Source organism: Anticarsia gemmatalis, chromosome 1, assembly GCF_050436995.1.
Source record: "Anticarsia gemmatalis isolate Benzon Research Colony breed Stoneville strain chromosome 1, ilAntGemm2 primary, whole genome shotgun sequence".
NCBI classification, from domain to species: domain Eukaryota; kingdom Metazoa; phylum Arthropoda; class Insecta; order Lepidoptera; family Erebidae; genus Anticarsia; species Anticarsia gemmatalis.
The window spans coordinates 7650988-7673651 of record NC_134745.1 but is presented as its reverse complement, the minus strand read 5'-3'; the positions used below and the strand labels follow the sequence as shown (position 1 = coordinate 7673651).

Sequence of the window (22664 nt, the reverse complement as noted above, 5' to 3'; positions counted from 1 at the left end):
TTTGCCGTAGTTAACCACTAAAGTACTAAGTTTAACATGTTATCAAAAGTATTGCGTAGAAACATGATGCCGACAAGTGAGATGACCTAAATAATTTTTAACGAAATTTTATTAAATAAAACAAAGGCATGTCGGCAAATATTATTGTAACTACAGATTTATTTCCACAACATTCCGAAATATAAACCGAGCCATCCATTAGGTCGCTATCAGGATGGATAGGATTAAATTTAAATCTATATTGTTAATCCACAAGTGCACTTTCATTTGTGTGGTTCATGTTTATTTTGCTACGATGTAAACCTGTTGTTTCAGTAACCGTAAAATGTTTTAAGGTCACGGACTTATAAACAGATGAGATTTTAAGTATTCATTTTATGTACTCAAACACTCGTCAAGTTCCTAGGAACAGTGGGTCGAACAAAAGCTAGGAAGACGCAACTTTAACAGCACTACCGAAGCATACACAGAATATTTATCACTTGTACTTCGCCGAAGGAAACATTACGAGAAATTTGCACGTCTGAGAAGAAATTCTGGAGCGCGTAAAATATGTACCCAAAGAATGCGCTATTGTGCCGGTCGACGACGGCGACGCGACGTAACAAGGGATAAGAAAAATGGCGAATTCTAAATACCGAGCATTTTAGCTGATCGTCTGTTTGTTGATCGTTTCTGTATTTTATTGATAGCTGTTTGTTTCTACAAAAAGTTTCTCCTTTGTGTTACGACTGTTAAGACTTTTATTGGTAAACAAATTGTCGCCAAGCTCCTAAAATATACGTAGCGTATATTCAACTTATAACTAAAATGTTATAAATTAGTAAAGTTGTACTTTATATATTTTTATATAGCTGAAGATAATTCAAACTTGATGTTAGTAATATTAGCAACAAGAATATTTTGCAAAATATTACTCTAAGTTACGTTAGTATAACTACTTATTATACGAATAGTAAATATTGTTAAATCATGTATAAATAAATTGTTTTGATTCATTATAATTTGAAATCACTGCATAATAAAACTGACAATAACGCAAAGATTGAAGATATAAAGCTATAGACGAAAATACGTAAGCCTTTTCCTGACCACAACATCTCTAAAGCCGTAAAGTCAGGAAGGCGAAATTTTGTGGGTAAAATTGTTACTTACACTAAAATATTGCACGAGTATCTCGGTATCGGGTACGTCCCCGGTGGGCAAGCAACTCCCGTACACATATAAACAATTCATGACGTAAACAGCCAAATAAAAGTCGACGATATTAAAGCAGATATTAGAAATCAAATTAGCACCCGCCTGCATTGAACCGGGATGGTAGCATTTGTTGCTTCAGAGCGAAATACTCTGAAAGTCAATATTGTAGCAGGAGCGAGAAATGCGGCAGTTGCCCCGGTATATTTGTTCTGCATTGTGATCATGCAACTTTAACCCGAAGCGATTGTGAGTAGATATTGAATCCCGCCTTGCGTTGTAAGCGGCGGGTACACCTACACACCCAACTAAGGACGGAGGAAATTGCGGCGAGCCCCGAGCCAATGCTTACTCACCCGACACCGTTATACACTACCCATTAATTACCTACTCTGCATTTCTGCTTCGATAGAATTGATTCGGCTTTTTGTTAACCTGAAACGCTCGTGAACTGTGTGTATTTGCGCTAAATCAAAGGCACTTCATGCACATATTTAATCCATACTGTTTAAGTTTGGTAACTGTCGGCGAAGTTGGTAAGCTGCTTATAATATTGGAGTTATCCGATTCAGCTTTAGGTATATACCTACTTTGAGTCAAGTCAAAATTAATATTACCGTGGACCACTTAGAGATAATAACTGTAATAAGATATCGTAACGTGAGCGTATGAGCGAGAACTTGTTCGTGTTATAATGTTTTAAAATAAGTAAATGCTGAAGGTTACCTACTTGGTAATACTTCGTATCTATATCATAAAAGATGTTAGATATCATTAAATTCGGTTCTTTTGTTAAGCATTGTCGACGCTTTTAGGGAAGATAAAGTGGTGCTTAAATTGTGTTTGAACTGATTAATTAATTACATTTATCAACGTTCAACATCATTTCTTTTGGGTAAAGAGGTCTCTACCTTTTAGCCGCTTTTTAATTTTGTTAATGAAATTGTTAGGTTCTTTTTAATAATGGCCACAGACTGATAACGTGCAGCTGAATGCTTCTATATTTTATACGTTATACCAAGATGTTACATATCAGTAATGAAATTGTGTTGATGCCTTTATAACGTTTCTGCTTTGTTTATTTATACGCGCATCAGATTCGGTTTACTTCATCATAATTGTAGTAAAATGTTCCGTCTGTTTATTTATGTTATTATTTATTATAGGCAAGTTTTATTTATTTATGTTTAATCTCGTATCTTTGTGGTGTGTATTGTTACTTATGAATTATTCGTTTGAGATGATAAGACATAGTTGATATAAAACGATGTGGAAGTAGGGCTATAGATATTCCGTGTACAGTTGTGTGTGTATATTAATCTTCCTTTAACAAAGTATTACTTCAATAAATTAAGAAAAGTTCAACAACAACAAGTACAATTAGGCACTTTTGATAAACGAGCGCGCCGACAGCTAGCTATTAGATCATTAGATTTTGATAGAATTAGCACACAATAATATGTAGTGGCGGTGTGTATTTATGGTAGCGTTTTTTAAGAATGATGGAAATTTAAAATCATACAAGAGACCTCTACCGACAATATTTTTCGATAAAATATAAATGCTTGACGTTATATATTAATGGTACACATACTTAACAAAACGTAAAAGTAGGTAAGTAGGAAATCATATTATGACATTTTTTATTTACGTTATGATATACCCGAATACACCTTAAGTGCTTGCTGAAAACGTAACAGAAGCGCAAAAAACTGAGGACTGACAGTAAAATAAATTATAAGGGTCGGAGCTGTCATCAAATACGACGCTAAATATTTGTTGATGGTAGTATTATTTAATGGAATCATCATTTGCCTTGATCAAATTTAAACCTGATTAAGAATGTAAAATACATAAATTAGGCTTCAGCACTGAAGTGCCATCGGCGCTAGTTAATTAAATTAAGTCTTTTAAATTTGGATTTTATATTAATACAAAAACGAAAGTCTCTCAGACAGTCTATCCATAATTTTTCATGGGTAAATCTTTTAACCGATTTAAAACAAATATTGTACGGAGTTGGTTGAAGACGATAGATTAAATGCTCCCTTTAACTGATAAATAAAATATCAAACCTTACGGGGAATTAAAATAGGGAATGATAGTTAATATTTGTGAAAAATAATCTCATTCACATTCCAGTCTTGCTTGAAACTAACGCAAAAATATTTTTAAGTACTAACAATAAATTCACTGCTGCTTGGCGAGTTTGTAAGTAAACCTAAATTATAAAACATGATGTGAAACAAAGGAAAATACTGAACCAAGTTGTCTTAAAGATCTGAAGATAACTCTTAGCAACAACACCGCGCCTCTCAAGATTTTTCTTTGTATCTATCCTGTTTCTTTGAATCAAATAAATCGTTTGTTCAAAATAAATTATTAAATATTCACTGAAACGTTACAAGACCATGTATTAACTTAGACATGTTTAATGATTCCGAATAAATAGTCCCGCTTCAGTACTCGTAGCAAAATATAAATATTCGCCTGTATTTATTTAAGTAACAGTAATATATTTTTATTGTGATTCACAGTAACGAGTGATACATGTACAGATGGGCCTCGAGGATGGAGTACTAGCATACATTTAATTATTCTACATTTTATTCTCGAGCCGATCTGCAGCGATTTTTGTGAAGATATTTCCTGCTATAAATTAAACATAATGTCCAATCACCGTGACTGCAGATGGATATCAAGCCCTTTCTAGACCAGCTAAAGGACGTCTTATCCTTATGTTTTACCAAACTCATCCTCGAACCAGATTTACGTGTATACATTTATATATTCCGAACCAGTATTGCTCAATATGTGTTGCTATTGGGTTTCGTTTTCTACCCAACCTTCGTCACTATGAAAGTTATAAATGTAACCTATTGTACGGTGAGTAGACTAGATTACGGTTCCGTTCGTTTTTCCGCAGTCGGTCGTGGCCTAGCTATGCAAATTTCTTGAAAAACGCCGTTTCGCCTCCACAAAGAACCACCTTTACGTTAGTACGCCAATACTTATAATAGCTATAGTTATACCTTCTTATACTTGGAGGTTTCGTATAAGTTAATATAAAAATTCCTCCTTCACATAAGCTCATCTACGCGTAACAGTATAAACATAATAGTAAATACATTGTTAAATAAGATAATTATGTATTTTCTATCTAGAGTTATTACACACATACACAAACAGTTGTCAAAAAATGTATATGAGCATCATTTGTTTGTCAGTACAAACTGTCACGGGGCTACTGTTATGTTTATCTGTACTCAGATATTAACGATACTTTTCAGTATAGAAATGGCATAATCGTTGCTGATTTAGAAGTTTGTTGGTGGCAAATATCAGATCCAGAGTTGTTTCTATATTTGTAAAACCCTTCAAGTCACAAGGATTATTCCCTAACTTGTAGTTTACGGGTAAATACGAATGGACAAGCTGTACAATTTGTTTCACGTAAGCTTTTTCACTCAAGCCCTTTACATGTTAATTTTTAGGGCATTGCTATAGGTCAAGCCACAATGTATGTATAATAACAGTATCATTCGTTGGCACATTATAGATAATTCTATAAAGTCAAAGCATTTTTAATATGAACAGTTCGTATCTATGGGGCATATATTATTTCAGTTGTATGTAGATGGAGGCTTACATGTAATAATATCGATACTGACTTTATTTTAATTTTACATTGATAGCTCTACATACATACTAAACTATTATTATTTTACCTGTCGATGTGCGTAGACCACAGAGCCGAGGAGTTTCCACGTGCCGCCACGACGGTCCATGCGCACCATGCGAAGGATTTGGAAGAAGCGCAGCCCCCGCAGTGCTGACGCCGCGAACACCTGGCCCGACGAGCCCATGCCCAGCACCACCACCGACGCGAGGATAGTTGTAACATCTACATCATAAACATCAATTTCAATGAGACAATCCAGTTAAACACGTTACTACATGCTATATGCTTACTAATAATGAATATGGATTTACAAAATGATATTCCTATTGGTCCGTTTTTTGGCGATTGACGTCGTTTTATTAGATCCTTGCCTGAGGACCTTATTTTTCGATAGTCCGGGTATTTTCCGGGTCGAACCATCATACATCAATGGAAATAGCGCTAGCTTGGCGTTCCAAATGACACGCAATATTCGGACATAAAATCGCGCTCTAGTGAACCTTAGGACGATATCACACAGGAAGTATTTTCGGCGTCTCTTTGGCGACAATTGCTATCTCATACGCGTGTCTATGTTGCCTAGCACGGTTTTATAATGTTAAATACGCCCAATGTTACCGGTTATACGGAAAAATATGTTAAAGCGGATTCATTTTAAATTTGATTTGAGTAAAATATGCATTTTATGTTCGTGTCATCATTGTAATGTTTGCTTTCATATACGAAAAAAGGTCAAGAATTGGATGCTACTTCAAGTATCCCCACGAACCCCGGCTGTAGGCACGTATCAAACGTGCGTTGCATTGCTGATTCGACACGGAAACGAGAAGCGTTTGAGTCCAATTGTTGCTTCTGATAAAAGCGCACTTTCGACACGGCTACAGTTAGCGTTTATACATTGCCGTAGTTTGATTTCGGATTAAAACGAATTTCGGTTTATTTCTAACACAAAAGTATTAGTGAAAATCTTTTAAATAATTTTTAAATAAAGATTACTACAAAAATCTAAAACTATGTTGGACTTAAACTACGAGCTCATAGACACCTGTTTTTTTGCATTCATGCATATTAGATTATATGCTTATTATATTGTTCTTATTTAGTTGTATGACAAGTTATAAGTATTTAGTAACTACTTACCCATTTACATTAAACTGATTATTAATTAGCCTACTCTCATATCACAGCCATTAATCGGTTCAAAAACAGCTCTTAAATATTCATGTTGCAATGACCGAATATTTCAATATAAAGAAAAATCAAACAAAGGAAAGTTAGACAAAGCCCGCTTTAATATTTATACAGAGAGTCGGGAGGTTTTCCAATTCGTGCATCGACCAACTCAAGTATATGTACGAAAAAGGAAAAGGGATAATTACTTACTAAGTCACAAATTGAGTATTCTTAGAAAAACAAAGCACTTGACCCTTCTCCCCTTTGTCTGAATCATAAATCGTTTGGATCCAAAAAGTTATTCTTATCGAAAGTGTTTTTTTTAAGAGTTCATGCTTGAGTACAAGTAGCTCTATAAATTTATAATTGAAATAGATGAAGTAGCCTCCTTTAATATTAAGATTGACTTTTAAAGCTTTCGATAAATCAACAGAGTCTGTTCTAATTGGCTTTGAATCAGAAATCAAGTTCTTAATTTTATATTTGAAGCAAGTGGTAATCGTACACCTCACGAAACCCGCGGATGCATTAATATATAATTGAGAAACGACGGCAGCGTTCATTTTATTGTCCTCGGCTGGAATATCGCGTGGCTATATGTGACGGTTAGTAGGGTCTCGAGCGGGCCAAATCCCTAGAGAGCGCAAAGCGGTCGCACGAAACTGGTGTCAAGGGAGCGCAGGCCGAAAATGCGAAGGTCATACCGGATTGCTCGCACCTGAAATAGGGTCACTTCGTCACGGTTTATAGACAAAACGTGACTTTTACTTGACAATGTTCAAGATGAAAGTACATAGAACGCACAACTACGACATTTTTTCCAAGTCCCTGCTTTTATGGTATTTGTTTGACATTCAGCAAACATTTTCTGCAACACTTCTTTGAGTCATTTAAAATTAGGTCTCTACTGATTTACTTTTGTATGAAAAGTTTATCTTTTATAGAATTATGCGCCCGTGAAGAGGGTTTACCGTATTTAATTTGTTTTCAATGTTATGCTAGCATCTATGCATACTAATTGAGGTTTCCCATTTAAACAAACATGAAATATTCAAAATATAATCTAAGTACTTGTTTAAACGACATACAAAGTTATGTAAGTGGTAATAAAGACTTGTAGTCATGAGTATAAATATGTAATAATTATGCCTATTATGAGATTTCCCCGGAGACGTCTTGCCTTGTCGCAATTAGAGGTTCAACAACCCGTGTAATATGTTAGAATACACCGATATAGCTACGTACAACTACGTAGCAAATGAATGTTTACAAACGGCTACGATTTTTACCTTTGATTCCTATCATACATATATCAACAGGTAAGTATTGATTTACTTATTTATTCAAGCGTGCGGTTGTCAAAAACGTCCATGCATCGTCCAAATATTGGAAAACATTTGTTATTCTTTTTTCTTACCTATGATACAAAACGGTCGCCTCAAGAATTTGAGGCGACCTATTGAGCCTTGATACCGGGACCTGCATCCTGATGACCATAACCTAGAGAAAAACAATATATTTAGATAGGCCGGTGTTGTATACTAGACTTATTATAGTAGCCTTGCTGGATATATGAATATAAATAGCAGAGACGTACGTTCAGTGGCTCGGCAACACGGCAACACGTATGCAGGTGACGTACAATCACTCTCGCCCACTGATATCGTGTCTCCCGCGCATCATTTCACTACTCGTTAACACGACACAAAGCGTACTTTAATCACGCATCTTTTGGGCGTGTGCATGGTTGTAAGTTGTAATACATAATATCGGCAAATACATTACAGTAAAGTTAGAAACCTATTTGAAACGGACGTCTCGGTATTAAAATGGAGTTGTTTAGTAAATTCAAAACATATAATAGCGTAAGCGCGTGCGTTAATAGACTCATATGTAGCAATATAAATACTTCATTATAGGTATATTGAAATTACTGGAATGAATTCTGATGCAGAAATCGTGGGCAGCGATTTACGTGTGTAGTAGATACATATAATAACTTACGAATGGGTTCAGGTAATGTTTATAATAGCAATCTACAGATGACGTCTACGTCCATCACGAATATATACATGTTTATTCTTACACGATTTCACGATCTTCCAAGTTACAGATGAGAGTGTTGAGACAAAATCAACTGGCCACTCTACGATTTACCCGAAGACGAAAGATAGATAAAATAAATAAAACAAAAGAAAATAATGGAGCCGGTTCCCAATGTAGGCAGAGTAATCCGTCTACATTGAGTGACGAATTACCTACTTCACGCAGTCAAAGCTCTCGCAACTTATCTATGAGAGCGTTGTTTGTTGTGTACCCTCAATACTCTCATACGTAGCAAACAGAGTCACTGTAGAACGATAGCTAAATTGAAACCCGATATAAGTACATACTCCATCCTGTTATTAAATTATTGAACACAACTTTAAATCAAGAGCTTCGTTTGTCTTTTGGTTAATTTTACAGAGACTGCGTTTAAATTTAAATGGACCGAATTTCACTGTTCTTTTATAGCGCCACAAGTCAAGTAAAAACACTGATAATAGAACAACGGTTATATGTATTATAACTGCCAGCGTAGTGGACTAAAAACAAGATCCGTCTCAATCTAAGAGGAGGCCCCAGCCCAAGTCCATCATAAAAAGGGAAAAATAAATCTTTCAAATTACTCACCTTAAAAAGAATTCAATCGCGAACCAAATAACAACTACTGTCTCCATATAGAACAGGACGATCCCCGCTTTGGCTTCGTATTCTTCGATTGTAGAGAAGACTGACAGCGATAAACACATAAACACCATAAAAAACCTGTACACAAAAATATTACTATTATGGCTGAGAACTATAAGTTATACCGTCAGATTGTTGGCTATCACAATCTGTCGTAATCTAATTTAGGCGACGAATACGTCGCTTAATTGTCAAATGGAATTAGGAGCGCTTCTATTGAACATGTGAGATTTAATTTTCACTGATTTACATACGTGTGTAGCTTCTATTACTTGTAAATATACAGCTGTGGAAATTATGTTATCATATACTAATTTTTGGAATGTGTTTCTAGGCTGCATATTGTTAAAAAAGGGAATAGATTAAAAAAAGTATGATTGACAATGATTATTAAGATAGGGAGTGCTAAATATGTAATTGCTAACAAGCTGTTAATGACTGAGGGAGAACTTACACGATCATATGATATAAGAAAGCCTTAACGCCTCTAGGCCGTTCAAGAAAATTGTAGAACTTGGATTGAAGGCGGCGGTATCGCGCGTCGCGTCGCGTGGCGCGGTAGCTGAGCGGTTTGCCAAGAAGCGACATCCGCGGCGTCGCCAGCCGGTCGCCGCCACTCTTACACTCACTGCAACCAACGATACCGCAACTACGCTCAACCCAGCCACATCATACTCCATCTAAAGCTCAACATTTGCTCGTAAACTGTCTATTTAATTATTCCGTGATCTACTTTTGTCTAGCGTATGTACTGTAAAACACACTTTGTGTCTAGTTGGTGATGCAACTAGGTAGGTACTGTTTATTTCTTAATTATTTTATTTTTAGATTTCGTAGAGCCAGACTTCTATGTAAGTATGCAATAAAGAAATTATAGGGACACATTTCTTTTTTATACAATATTTGTTTATGAACCCTGCTTGGACATGTAGGCCTTATTTCACCCTTTTGTACATTAACGTGAAACAAAAACTGGTTTGTGTCATTAAATATCCATTTTAGGTGCCCTGTGTGCTTTAACTCTGTTAAACAATACAGACGTTCGTTCCCTTTGCAGCGCTAACGGCTTTTTTGCAGATACAAATTCAATAAAATCGCGTGCCGTGGAAAGTGCTTTGTTCAAAACAATTCTGCTGCCGAGGCGTCCAATGTTTGACAAAACACGATGTATAAAACGAAGCAAATACCCCAGTAACAATGATTACTATTTTTCAGTATTTATATACGTACCTACTGCTTATTTTATTCAAATCTCATTACAACATCAACTAACTACATATCGCGAGAAAACATACCTTGATTTTCTCTTTACCTACACAACGACTAACGAGTCACTTAAATAACACTTCAAAGAAAACTGACTGAAAGCGGTGGTATGTTAAATTAAAATAATTTTGTATGTTGTAAAGTCACAATAAGATACGTGATATAATGTTGTACATTAAGTAAGTACATGAATGTTCAGTGAAGCATATCATCGAAGTTGCTGGTATTATGTATGTATCGTAAACGGTTGTTGGCGCGACTACAGTTCAGTTTATCAACACGACGGAAAAGCGATGAAATCGCGACGATAAACCTGCCTTCTCGCCGGTGGAGACGGTCCTATCCACAAACATCGTATAACTTCTAGCTACCAACCGCTACGCGTCAGCTTTCATTTTGTGAAATTGGATAGTTGCTACCCTTTACGATGCGTAACGTACCGTACATATCTACGTACATTAGGTAGGTACATTAGAGATTTTCTATTTAACGATATTTTATGGAGACGCCACCACTTCCTTATAAGATTTGCATAATTGAGCCGTACGCTACGCATCGTATTAGTTAAGTGTCATACACAGATGTTATATACAAAAACTGGCACTAATGTACAGCTTTACGATCACAATCAGCCCTATGAAGCGAGAACAAAGAAATGAGAAACTCAACCCACATAATAATGAGCTATTCGAGTGGGAAATTTGTAGACCGCATCCTATTAAAATATACTTAATATCTCAAACAAATGTAATATGATTAGTTTTATAATTTGTGTACTGTTTCCCTCTCGATCTCATATTAAATTGCTACCGACTAAAGTAAATTATTACGCAATATATGCTCCTAAATACGTATACATAATGTATGTGTGCTTTCTTCGTATTCTTGGTACTATTATTTCAATTTATTATATATTTAGTTAAATGGTTAATGTAAAGAGAAATTGTGTAGCAGATTTCTGTTCACTCCCATGGGATATTATGTGAATATTTTGTACTGAATGTATAATGTGACCTCGATTTCAAATTAAGCATACAAAATTAGGCGCGATTTTGGGTTAAGTAAAAGCTGTTTTCGTGACATTTTATGGCGGGAATTTATTCAGAGGTAAGTGCTGTATAAAATTTGGCCCCTTGTATTTTACATGCTCCGTTTATAGATGAATATTAGGATGGCGGTTTCTTTATGATATTGGTTTCTTCACACTCAAGGTTTTTCAAACACTTAAGAAAATTAATAATTTTGACGGTTGACATTTATAAGCCTTGTCACTAAATGACATCGTAATACTTAAACAAGACGTTATAAGACGAAGAAGGTACACTTAACTAAGCCGACATCAAAGTCCGTGTCAAAGTTTTGCCCTTAATTCTGCTCACGATGAATATAATATCATGTATACCTACCAAGTTAATTACCTTTGGCGTGAAAATTAGCCCTCCTTGTAAATGAGTTTCAGTAAATTTACGCGTGCATGTGTTGTGGTTCTTAACAGTAGTCGATATATTGCTAGGTGTGGATTACTTATATGTACCTACATACGTCTTTGTGTAATTATTTTGATAAATTGAAATATGCGCAGAGTTGCGCTTCATAATTTAAGTACAGGTATAACGAAAATGTACATACTTGAAAAAAGATAAACCTCATGTAAAACGAATAAACACGAAATAATTGATGCTAGTTTTATGAGAGCATAACCGTGTAACTTTCAAAATGTAATTTGGTTTAATATGACGTGAGATCCTTAAAAATGTTAGTAATGCAGCTTGCATCCCCGAGGGCGTGTTTGCAGATGATAGTAAATAAATATTCTACCTATCCTACTGCAGAGTTACAGCCGCGGCAAATTAACTCTTTTTATTACACAAAAATAAAATACTCGTATGAAATCTTTTTGAAAATTCCGGTGTTCGAGGAAACTTTATGGTAAGAACTATTATTATAGTAGTTTTATATATTTAATGGAACAAAAACATTTATGTTATGTTTTTTAAAATGCTGACCACTTCTGCGAAATCCGCAGACAAGAAGTAAGTAAATTAGTACTCAACTAATTGACATTTCTATTGGGATCCTTACCGGCTTGGATAATATGTTATTCAGATTTGAGTTTAGTACACCTGTTACTGAGGTAAGTATAAATTAGGAAAGTGTGAAATAGCTTTGTATATAAATGATAATCTTGAAAAGCGTCAATGCGGTGTCGCTCATTATCCTTATAGAAGCTTTCAATATTAATTACGTGAAATGTTATCTTGAAGTAAGAGTATTCGTATATTAGTACTCTTTATCAATGAACGCTTCGCAGATTCACCACGATATTATATCGGCTACGATATTCACGGTACATTAAACAATCCCGTTTGTGTTTCCGCTCGATGCGATAATATTTATTTTAGATTTTAGTTTGAAGTCACCGCACAAATTTTATTGTATCTTTAGAAACGACTTCATTAATGTGAATCACCAGTCGAAACTATACGTGGTGAAAGACAAAATATCAGATAATTTTCCTTTATACTTGGGGGAACAGAGTTAAAGCGTAGGTAGTGATAAAACAGACACGAGTCAATGGTTGTAATGACCTCGCGCCGATGCTCTCCTCAGGGATCACGTTTTGATCCAATCTTATTTTTACTATCCATAAATTATATTAGATCCACCACATCTTATGCTTACCCGAGTAATTGTTTGCAGATGGTCACGCCGTTATTACGAGGCGATTTTGGTCGCCAGTCAAATAATACTATAGGTACAATAAATTGTTGCATTGATAGGAGTGTGAAGATGTGCTTTATGAACCGTCCAGGAATTGTGTCAATAGGTAGGAATAGTACAAGAAGAAAACAAGTTTGTAGGGTTCTTATGTAAAGTGTAAGTGGCAGGGAATTAGACTAACAGGTCATTTTGCTGTCTAAGGTTTATGTACATGTCAGAGTGCTCATATATAAAACATAAAGGTGTAGCTAATTTAAAATTATTCTCATGTTGTTAATTGTTTGTGATCTCAAACCATTATTTTCAATTTCAATGTCAAGATCTTAAGCAACTAATAGTTTGTTTAGTCTCAGCGGCTTCGTACTCGTAAGCAATTAGGCTTACCACTTAACAAGTTTCTATTTTTTTTTTAGTTTCCACGAGACGTCCACATTTATAACTCGTCCAAATAAAACACGTTTAAAAGAAGGTAACGTCTTGGGTACTAATAACAATTCTTACTTTTTTTATAACAGTTACTTCTAACTATATCTGATCTACAACGGAAGTTCTATTTATCTTTGTACCATTTTAGAAACACTTGAAACAAAAGTACTAAAAGTGGATAGCTACATTTAAAATTCACAACTTTCTTTGTATCCCAACTGGTCGAACAATCGATTGCTTGAAAAACTTTTAAGTGAAAGAGTAATTTTCCGACGGACAAGTTGCCGGCCGAGTACGGTTTGCCAGTGAACGATTTCCTACATTTCTGGAGAGCACTTCAGTTGGGTAAAAGATTACCCAAAACAAACACCGCTCTCTGCGTTACTGTTACTGGCAAGCAAGGGTAACTTTTTCATGATATTGAAACCTACTTCTGTAAATCATCTTGTCTTTATTCTTTGAACTATGAAAACAGAGATTTATTATATTATTGATTTTGTTTTAACAGGAAGTACTTCGTCAGATTCTGTGTTCAATCACTTAACGGTTTTCGAATTCAATAAAGCGATTTTAATTTAAGGAAAAATAGTGATAAATTACTAGTGCTAATTCATTATTTTCTTGCGTCTAGCAATATTTTTTCACAAAACACTTATTGAACGTTTTGAAAGTGGTAAAATTTAATGAAAGAAGTCAATGTCTGTCAAATCAAAACTTGTTTATCTTGGAACCCTTCCATAAACTTCAATTATAAATGATGAGAAGTTTCAATGATACATTTAAAGTAGACGAACCGCAGACAATACCATCCGAGTATTATTATTTAGTGACACACCGAGACTATTAAATATAGTCATTATTAATATCGAAATTCAATTTCAGGATTTTAATCACTCATAAAGCATTAATGTCTGGCCGCCATGTGGTTGTAAAAAACATATGACGAAATAATTGGCGGCAGTCATTTTCGCGCGATATTTTCATTTTCTACTTTGCCCAACATACTTTGATTTTCGCGTGAAAACTTACTGTTACAGAAGTTTAATTAAGGCCTGTTCGAGTCCACGATTAGCGCAGCCTGGTCGAAAGTCAAGCGATTTAAGGTAAATTGCCGGATTGCGTTAATTCCCGTGACCCGTGCATAAATCATGCAGCGCGAGAGTTTAAAAGGTATTATGATTAATAAGCCGGCTGGAAATACGAGACTACACAGGCTGGTAACAATCGATAGTTTTATTTAGTGTTTTACTACATTATTACATAATATACAAATCGATAGGGAGAACAGGACTAAAAAGCTGTATTTCTAAATAAATATCCGTTTTGATTTAAAGCTTGATTTTATGTATGTTTGCTTTAAACACTTAAAGTTGCCTGTCGCAAATTCCAAGTAAGTAGTGTGAAACAACGTGTGCTCCGTAAATAGTTTTGGGTCTGAATATCTATTGTGTATGAGATTTCTAAGTTGTTCCGACAATTAATACTTTAGAGACATGGGAGCGCCTCATTCTATTAAAATTAAATCATCGGTTACCGCGTCAGTCTTGTAGTTTATCGTGTCATGTATTTGTTGTATTAAATCTGCGTTTGTTGCATACAGCTGAATATGACGGAATAGTAATTTGCAACCGAAATTGCTAGTAAACACTAAAACAAAATAAGACGCTAATTGTCAAATCATTTCTATTAATCATCTAGAAATACATGCATGAAAAAAATAAAGTTTAGTTTAAAACAATGTTTTGTAATATTTACTTAATCTGAACTTTAAAAGTGTCTCATAACTTTCAATTTATTTTTTTTTTATTTTATTCATTTTGCAATCAAACCGTGAGTACCTACATTTTTACAACATGATTATGGCCTTTTAAGGTATTAATAGATAATTGACAGTAAGTGCAACTACTATCCATTAGATATGATACAGCACGTATAAAATAAATTGTAAGTATTTCTGTATCGAGATATTACTATAAAAGTCGCCTCGCAATAAACACGGCAATTTATTATGTCCTAGGCACATCTTGACTTTAACCTTTTACCCTAAAAGCAACCCAATTTTTGAAGTAGTAAAGAAAAAAGTATTTACCTAAACAAGACTGTTATAAGGAGCTGTACGCAAATTAGGGATTAAATTACTCGAAAATGCTGAAATAGAATACAAATCTCGTAATTAGCGAAGAATTCTCTTAATATTATTTTCCCACATAATGATGTAACATTTACATGCCGTGTTTCTTATTTAAATACTGTTCTACTTTTTAAGATATTAGGGTGAGCCCGAGGTTTTCACTCCCAAGGGATATTTTCATGACGATGGAGGGTTTTCTTATATTTTTCTTTCTTTTCAGTTTCCAAATTAAAACAAAGGACGGCCTTTTTACTTATTCATCGATAGGTTCATCTGTCTGAAAAGCTATCGACTGTTGTAGTCGTAACTCGTAATTATAATGTAGTTTTTCTTACCGAAAAATTATAGTCGAGTTATTTGATCTCTATTTATTAAAAGTATCATAGGGCCATACTTGTCGATTCCATCAGTATAATTAGCTTTGGCAATGTCTTACTTCTAACTTCTCAGTTAAATTTTAAACAAGAACGTGAAATGCTTGTTTTTTCATATAATATAGAATATAAAAGCGAGTCAAATATTGCATTCGGTGTTAGAAATTTCTTGTTAGGCATTTTACCTACATATATTTAAGTAATTAGATGGAATAAATAATCGATCGTTAGTTGGAAATAAATCTTTTTTTCTACTCATTTTATTAAAAGCAACAGAAATGTAAATACGAGTATTTAAGTTATTTAATATTACTGTTAAATTTATTATTTTTAGTTGATGAGTTTACTCTAATACGTTGTTATTTAGACTATGTACAGTTGCTTTACACAATTGATGCATCACGACGGATACTTTGTTGTGGTGTTAAACAGTAGATATTAGTGATCTACGAGACATAATATCTATATTAGTTATCAATTTCGCACGCTCGGTTACTATGTACAGTCAATTTCTAGGCGTAGTTTACAATTTTAAACTAACTACAAATCATAGCAAATAAAAACTAGGTATATGTTAGGTAAGAAGATTTGTTCTGAAGTTAAGATATTTTAGCTAAGGTCAAAATAAACGAGGTGTAATAAATGAACAGGTAAGTAGGATTATCTTGTCTACGCAAGGTCTACGATTAGAAAAAAAAGATGGTAATATATTACCTATGGCGTATAGCATCTTCATGTACCCGAACACGCCTTGTCGATTTCATTTTCACCTAAACATTTTATGCCAATGAATAATGTTATTTTGTGTATAACTATCATAATTTATTCCTAACAGATGTTTGGGGATTGAAATAAGTATCTTTTGTTCTGTGGTCATTTCAATGTTTGTGTACAAAAACAAAGACTTGTCGAGGTTGTAGTGTGTCGTCGTGTAGAGCAGCCTATAACATTGACGTATGTATTGTGTGTTGTACCTAACAAGTAGACATGTTTTACATTTATGACAGTAAGCGAAGTAACAACGCTGACATCAAAATACATCATATTTACAACATTGCTTTTCGGACGTTCATTCTAACAACAAGTTTATCTTCACAAATATAAGCTTTTTTTAATAATAAACTACATTAAAATTACCCTCTATTGGATATACAAGATAACAAAAACTCTTAATAGAAGTTACTTTGCTTAGTCCCAGTTAATTGTAATTATATTAAAATTTGGAAAGCTTAATAACATTTGAATTGTTATGAATATCAATTTGGCATACTCGCGGCGGCGCACTGTCGCTGGCCACCGTCATATTTTAATCACGTAATGTAATGCGAAAAATCTGTTCGACTAATGCTACCTACGTTTAATGGTAAACTATCGATCCAAGTACAAGGGTACTCCGAACGCCATTAAAATCGAAGTCATCGTCAGCAATTATGTACAAAGGCACAAAGCACAATACGATATCGAACAGACATGCTATTTATTTAATTTTATAATCGACCCATTTAGTCTAGCCAGACGACACAATCGTCTCTAAAAGAATGTCGTGCAAAAATCGAAACAAACAGGCATTAGTTACGTACCTTAAAATTCACAGCCAATCTAAACAACTGAAAACTGACATCCATAAATATTTACATTCCGGTAGACGTGAGACGTGTAATAGCGTGCGTTACGGTGTTGGAGCTATAGACGGTGGTGTTGTGGAGGCGGCGCGGCGCGGTGGCGGCGGCGGCGGCCGGCGAGCTCGCGGCACGTGGGGAGCGTCGCTGCGGGGCCGGCATAATACCCGCCACTCATGAGCTCGACGGCAGCAGGCGCGCGGCGCGGCGGCGACGACGAGGCGCGGGACGCGGACGTCGACTGACGCGCCGCCCGCCCAGCGCGCCGCCGCCGCCGCCGCCACCGCCGCCGCCGCCGCCCAGCGCCCGCCCGCCCGCACTCCTCTAATTCTAATTGTTGGCCACCTCTGACGATCCAGGTCATCGTACCTGCATGTGAATTCTTTCCTAAACGGAAAACCCGGTTCGGGCTTGCATATTTAATACTGTGATTCAATTCATACTGAGATTACGGACCTACACTTTCATAAAAAGTTACTAGCGCATAACTTAGGCGGGCAGATTTTTTATTTAAAGCGAGGGTCCTGCAAAGAATTAGAAGAAGATTTTTTACGCTCTACTACCAAAAATATAAAGAATCGCATTTTACTTTACAAGGAACGAATGCCTAGCGGAAGGTCTAAAAAATGTGTTAATAGAAAAGGGAAACCTCACGGGACTGAACCCCCGTTCTGATCTGCGGGCTGCGAGTTAAAATATCTGACTGTTGTTTTTCTGATAGCTACGAAATAAAAATCTGTAGCCGAAATCGTAATATCCAAGGACTGAACAATGCTGATCTCTTATGACTCGTCAATGATAAAAGATTTTATGTAAGTCTGTATTTATTCGGTACATACCCACAAAATAATAGTGATAAATAGAGCTGTAAAAAAATACATAGTTTTTCGCGAAAATAAAATAGGTGACAGAAATACACAAGCAGTATACTTAATGAATCCTAGAACACAATGCAATTATCTACCTCTACAAATGACTATAAACAACACTAACCTAACAACTTTAAACGCACTTAAACGTTTATTTCACGAGTTTGCATTCAATGACAAAAAAGGCCAACATGAAAGGAGCTTCGTAACGAGGTTACGGAAAATGATAACGTCGATATATTGTACTCACAAAGTCACAATGTCTCACTTATGGAAATTCAATTTTACGCCAGATTCCTCCAAAGTGAATTTAGCCCTGATTTTCTTCATTTTATTATAGTCCTGTTTTAACTTTCTTTTATAGGTTTTGTTGGTTAAGATCGTTAAAAACTTAGGTACATTCTATTTTCACGATAATAGGGGTTCGACGATAATAATATCTTAGTCAAGGTAGTTACGTTACAAATGTGTACTTTATAGAATAACAAATAAGTGCAATCGCTTTTATAGCTCGAATTTATAGCGTATACCGGCCATAGCCAGGTGTTATCCTTCCCATTTAAAAGTACCTGTGTTATGTCGGCATGATGTAATTTAAATTTATCTACTCAATATGTTTTATCAAATACTTGATGATAGAGACAGACAGTCAACAAAAGTTTGGATTTTATATCTTTTCGACTATTTACAGCTTCTTCTTTATTTTAAAACTGCATGTCGCTATATTTCAAGATAGTAATTGACTTGATTAAACCTTCTACAACACAAATAATTATAAACTTATTTTGTAGGAAGGAAGCATAACTCATGAATTCAAATATTTACATCAAAGTGCACCTTCTGATTAGAAGAACTCGACTAAAAATTCAAATCGTAATGACTTTAATGACGATTGATTCTTAGGCAACGTATGAATTAATAGTGTATTTTTGCAAGGGCACGCTCGGCCCCAATCCATACACCGTTAAACCAAGTTACAAAGCCGTAAGCCTATTCTCTATTCTCCTATCGACTGTTTTACGACATGATCATTTCAAAGTTAAACGTGGTTTTTAGTACACTATGTTCCCAACTTTTACACAATCAGTCGATCACAGATTGTGTTAGAAGTAGTAACGATGTGTTTAATGGCAGCCATAGCGTAATTATCGTAAACACATTTACGTATCTTTAGGACGTATCTGTCGACTTTATTCAGTTGTTTGCAACAGAAAAAATATTTATTTTTACAGTCGTGGTATTCATTAATTCATAGGTATTATAGAACAACTTTGTATATTTTATTTTATGCATACTATTAATTTGGTTTATCGGAGTTTTATTTGGGATTGCGTTTAACTTTTGTCAATAGCAAAGTTGCAGAATTTGTAGCTGACTATAAAAAAATTCCGAAAAGGCTTCATGATAATGTTTGATTGGAATTTTATGGCTATTAACAATATACTTACGTGCAGCAATTACGTATTCAATGTTAGATTGTTAAAAATAGGCAATCGTAGTACCTAGTGTATACAAATACGTAGATGTTACAATCTCTATAAATAACAACACTCAGTGGGATATTACGATTATTTTGATGCGGTATCAAAAGCGTGACTGCGTTTTATATTACCCTCATATTTAGCCTAGTTTTACGAACGTATTATTTATAGTCGTTAAGTAATAATTGTAAAATATGATGGCGTAGTTACCGTTTGCATTGAAGTGGTACTAATTTACGGTTTGTATTTGTAAACAGTGAGGCGCACAAGACTGATTTGCTTACATTACACGCCCACGCACGTGCCGCCGTATTACTTACCTATTAGTAAAAGTTGCATGTAATCTGTGCTGCATTTAAACGCTTCATACTTTGACCTAGTAAACTTACTAGATAGATAATTACACTATTATTTTTGACCAATGACCTGTGTTAGAAGATCTAGGTAAGGTAAATGCACCAGTAATGGACAAGGAACCAGTGTTGGACGAAAAAAAAATAAACCGCCTAGAATAAGGACATGAACAAGTTTTTGATCTTGACAACGCTGTGCCATATAATATAGACATCAAGCTGTCATCGTTTGAAATTTCATAGAAATCAGTCTTTTGGATATAAATTGGCGTGATGTAAACAGTGTCGAATCGTTTAAAAATTCATATAGCCGTTTTTATAAAGGAAATTGTTAGTGCAGTAAGTAGAAAGTTACATTAATATTTATTTTTGCTTTGTTTTAATCAGACTGTGTTTTTTTTGTTGCGTTAGCCATGAAATTAACTTATCAAACGTGCAGTATTGTTATTCCAGAGAGGTTATGATTGTTGATATTTTGTTGATGTTTATAACTGGAATACTAAAATTGAATATTACCAGTAATGGACAAATGTCGAAACTTATTTTTATTGTTGTGTCATTAGATTATGAACTAATTTTACTCTCATTGTTGTTCTCTACTATAGGCTATTTGAAAATTATAAAAATGCTGACGTGTACCAGTAATGGACGCATTTGTCCATTATTGGGTATTTCATAGAAATCCAGTCATGGACATTGATATAAAATGTTTGTAAGACAACATTTTTTGTTCTAAGAAATGGCGCCCAAAAAAAATTATACGCCTGAACAAATGGGCAAGGCTATTGAAGCTGTCAAAAAGGCTAGAAAATATCCGATGCAGCCAAAAAATTCGGTGTACCTAGAATAACATTGCACAATAAAGTTACGGGTAAAAGTCCCATCGAGTGCCCAATGGGACCCCGCAAGAAACCCCTTTCACTGACAACAGACCCGGCAAAAAATGGTTTTCCGCGTTTATGAAACCACATGCCACGATGGCTGAACGTGTTCCTCAAAATTTATGTGCAGCAAGAGATAATGTAAAAGTAAGTGTGCAAATTACTTAATGTCAATGTGACAAACGGAATATTATATATATTTAAGCATAAATATTAATTTAAAAGTTAATTAAAAATAAATAACATTAAAATTCCGTTGCATTTTATTTTCATTTGAATTATTGCGATTCTGTGCTACTTGACAATAATCTTAGATTCACAATTTCCTAGGTGTCTGCGACCAGGTTCATGTTCATTACTGGGTGTCTATAACTGGGTAATGTTTTTTACTGGGTGTCCATTACTGGGTAATGTTTATTACTGGATGTCCATAACTGGTTTTTTGCTGTCCATGACTGGTGAAAAAACAGCTGTTTTTTGTTTGCCAATTATATTAAAACCAATTGCAGTATCTCACGCGTAACACATCAGAATTGTAGATTAAGGACAATATTTTACATTTGAAGTAGTTTCATTACTATTTCTTTCACTACTTAAGTGTAACTTCGCAAATTCCAGGAATTTGCTCTTAAACTGTCCATTACTGGTGCATTTACCTTACATAGAGTTAAATAAATGCGATTATGATATCGCTAAGATAACACGATGGTGGTTCGAATTTTCGAATTAACAACACTATTGTCTTTAATACAATATAATAATATGCATTTAATAAACAAAAATATTTGTGTAATGTGCAATGCTTCTGACCCTTACTTCGAATAAAGTTTCGCTTATGATAGTAGAGCTGAGACGTGATGTTCAATGTTCCACATGAATACACGTTATCTCATTGTTCACGAGTTATTTTATATCAGACTCAGTTTGCCGGTTATTGTACGGCAAATACATCATTGTTATGTGGTGAGATTATGATATGTTTGAGATGTATGGTTACGTAGGATGTAAGAGTATGTTATTATCATGCATGATATACTTAAAATATATTAGATACAGCCGTTTGTACATATTGCATCTCATAATTTTAAAAATATTGTGAGACTCGGACAACTTTACGCTAATTTTAGAGATAAATTATTCCCACATACAATGTTAACAGTATACGTTATTAGAAAATGTATCCTTATTATGTAAGGTTAAATTGCAACCAATTTATTTAGACTTCAGCAAGCTTATGTATCGTTAAAAAGTACTCGTAGTAACAATGTTGTCTAACTTATAATGTAGGTAAAATACTACAACTGAATAGAGAGCCTTGGAGTGCACGATTTATATTAAGTATAATTAATTAAGATTTAGTAGTATTTTAGTGTACCTATGTACAAGAAAGGTTGTCGTAGTGAATAGGCAAACATTTTAAATTCTAAATGATATGATATGCACCTCCGGCACCTGAGCACCTTGATTACAAGGTTGATTTTGATTTTGAAATTATCGGACTATAGAAACAAAATAATTTAGATTTTAGTAAGTAAAATAGTGGTAGATTGGAATCACTTGTCGTAATCGTAATTATATAGTTGGCTAAGATGTGAAATAAAGAAAAAGGGAAAACTTACAGACAGCTGCTAATGAAACCGCAGAAATATTAGCACTTGGTTTAATTCACAGCTGGAGAAGTTTAGAAATATTCATGCTCCTCGAAGGCTGTAAAGACTCTCAACAATGTTTATGAGACAGACGAGCCAACAATTTGGCGTG

The 22664-nt window shown here is 34.7% G+C and overlaps 1 protein-coding gene across 12 annotated transcripts in view; it reads right to left on the bottom strand.

The window, feature by feature from the left end:
- KCNQ (KCNQ potassium channel) overlaps nucleotides 1-17543 on the bottom strand; it is a 36377-nt gene extending 18834 nt beyond the window's left edge. For 10 of the 12 annotated variants that reach the window (XM_076115880.1, XM_076115896.1, XM_076115874.1 and 7 more), the window contains exons 1-6: nucleotides 17281-17543; nucleotides 16415-16470; nucleotides 9237-9410; nucleotides 8726-8860; nucleotides 7470-7552; nucleotides 4926-5101 (exon numbers count right to left, since the gene is read on the bottom strand). In XM_076115880.1, coding sequence (XP_075971995.1) covers nucleotides 4926-5101; nucleotides 7470-7552; nucleotides 8726-8860; nucleotides 9237-9410; nucleotides 16415-16470; nucleotides 17281-17325 — 669 coding nt within the window. In that variant the 5' untranslated portion in view covers nucleotides 17326-17543. The remainder of the gene's footprint in view (nucleotides 1-4925; nucleotides 5102-7469; nucleotides 7553-8725; nucleotides 8861-9236; nucleotides 9411-16414; nucleotides 16471-17280) is intronic. The other 2 variants (XM_076115926.1, XM_076115918.1) reach the window with 2 other exon arrangements.
- Nucleotides 17544-22664: the final 5121 nt, after the last annotated feature.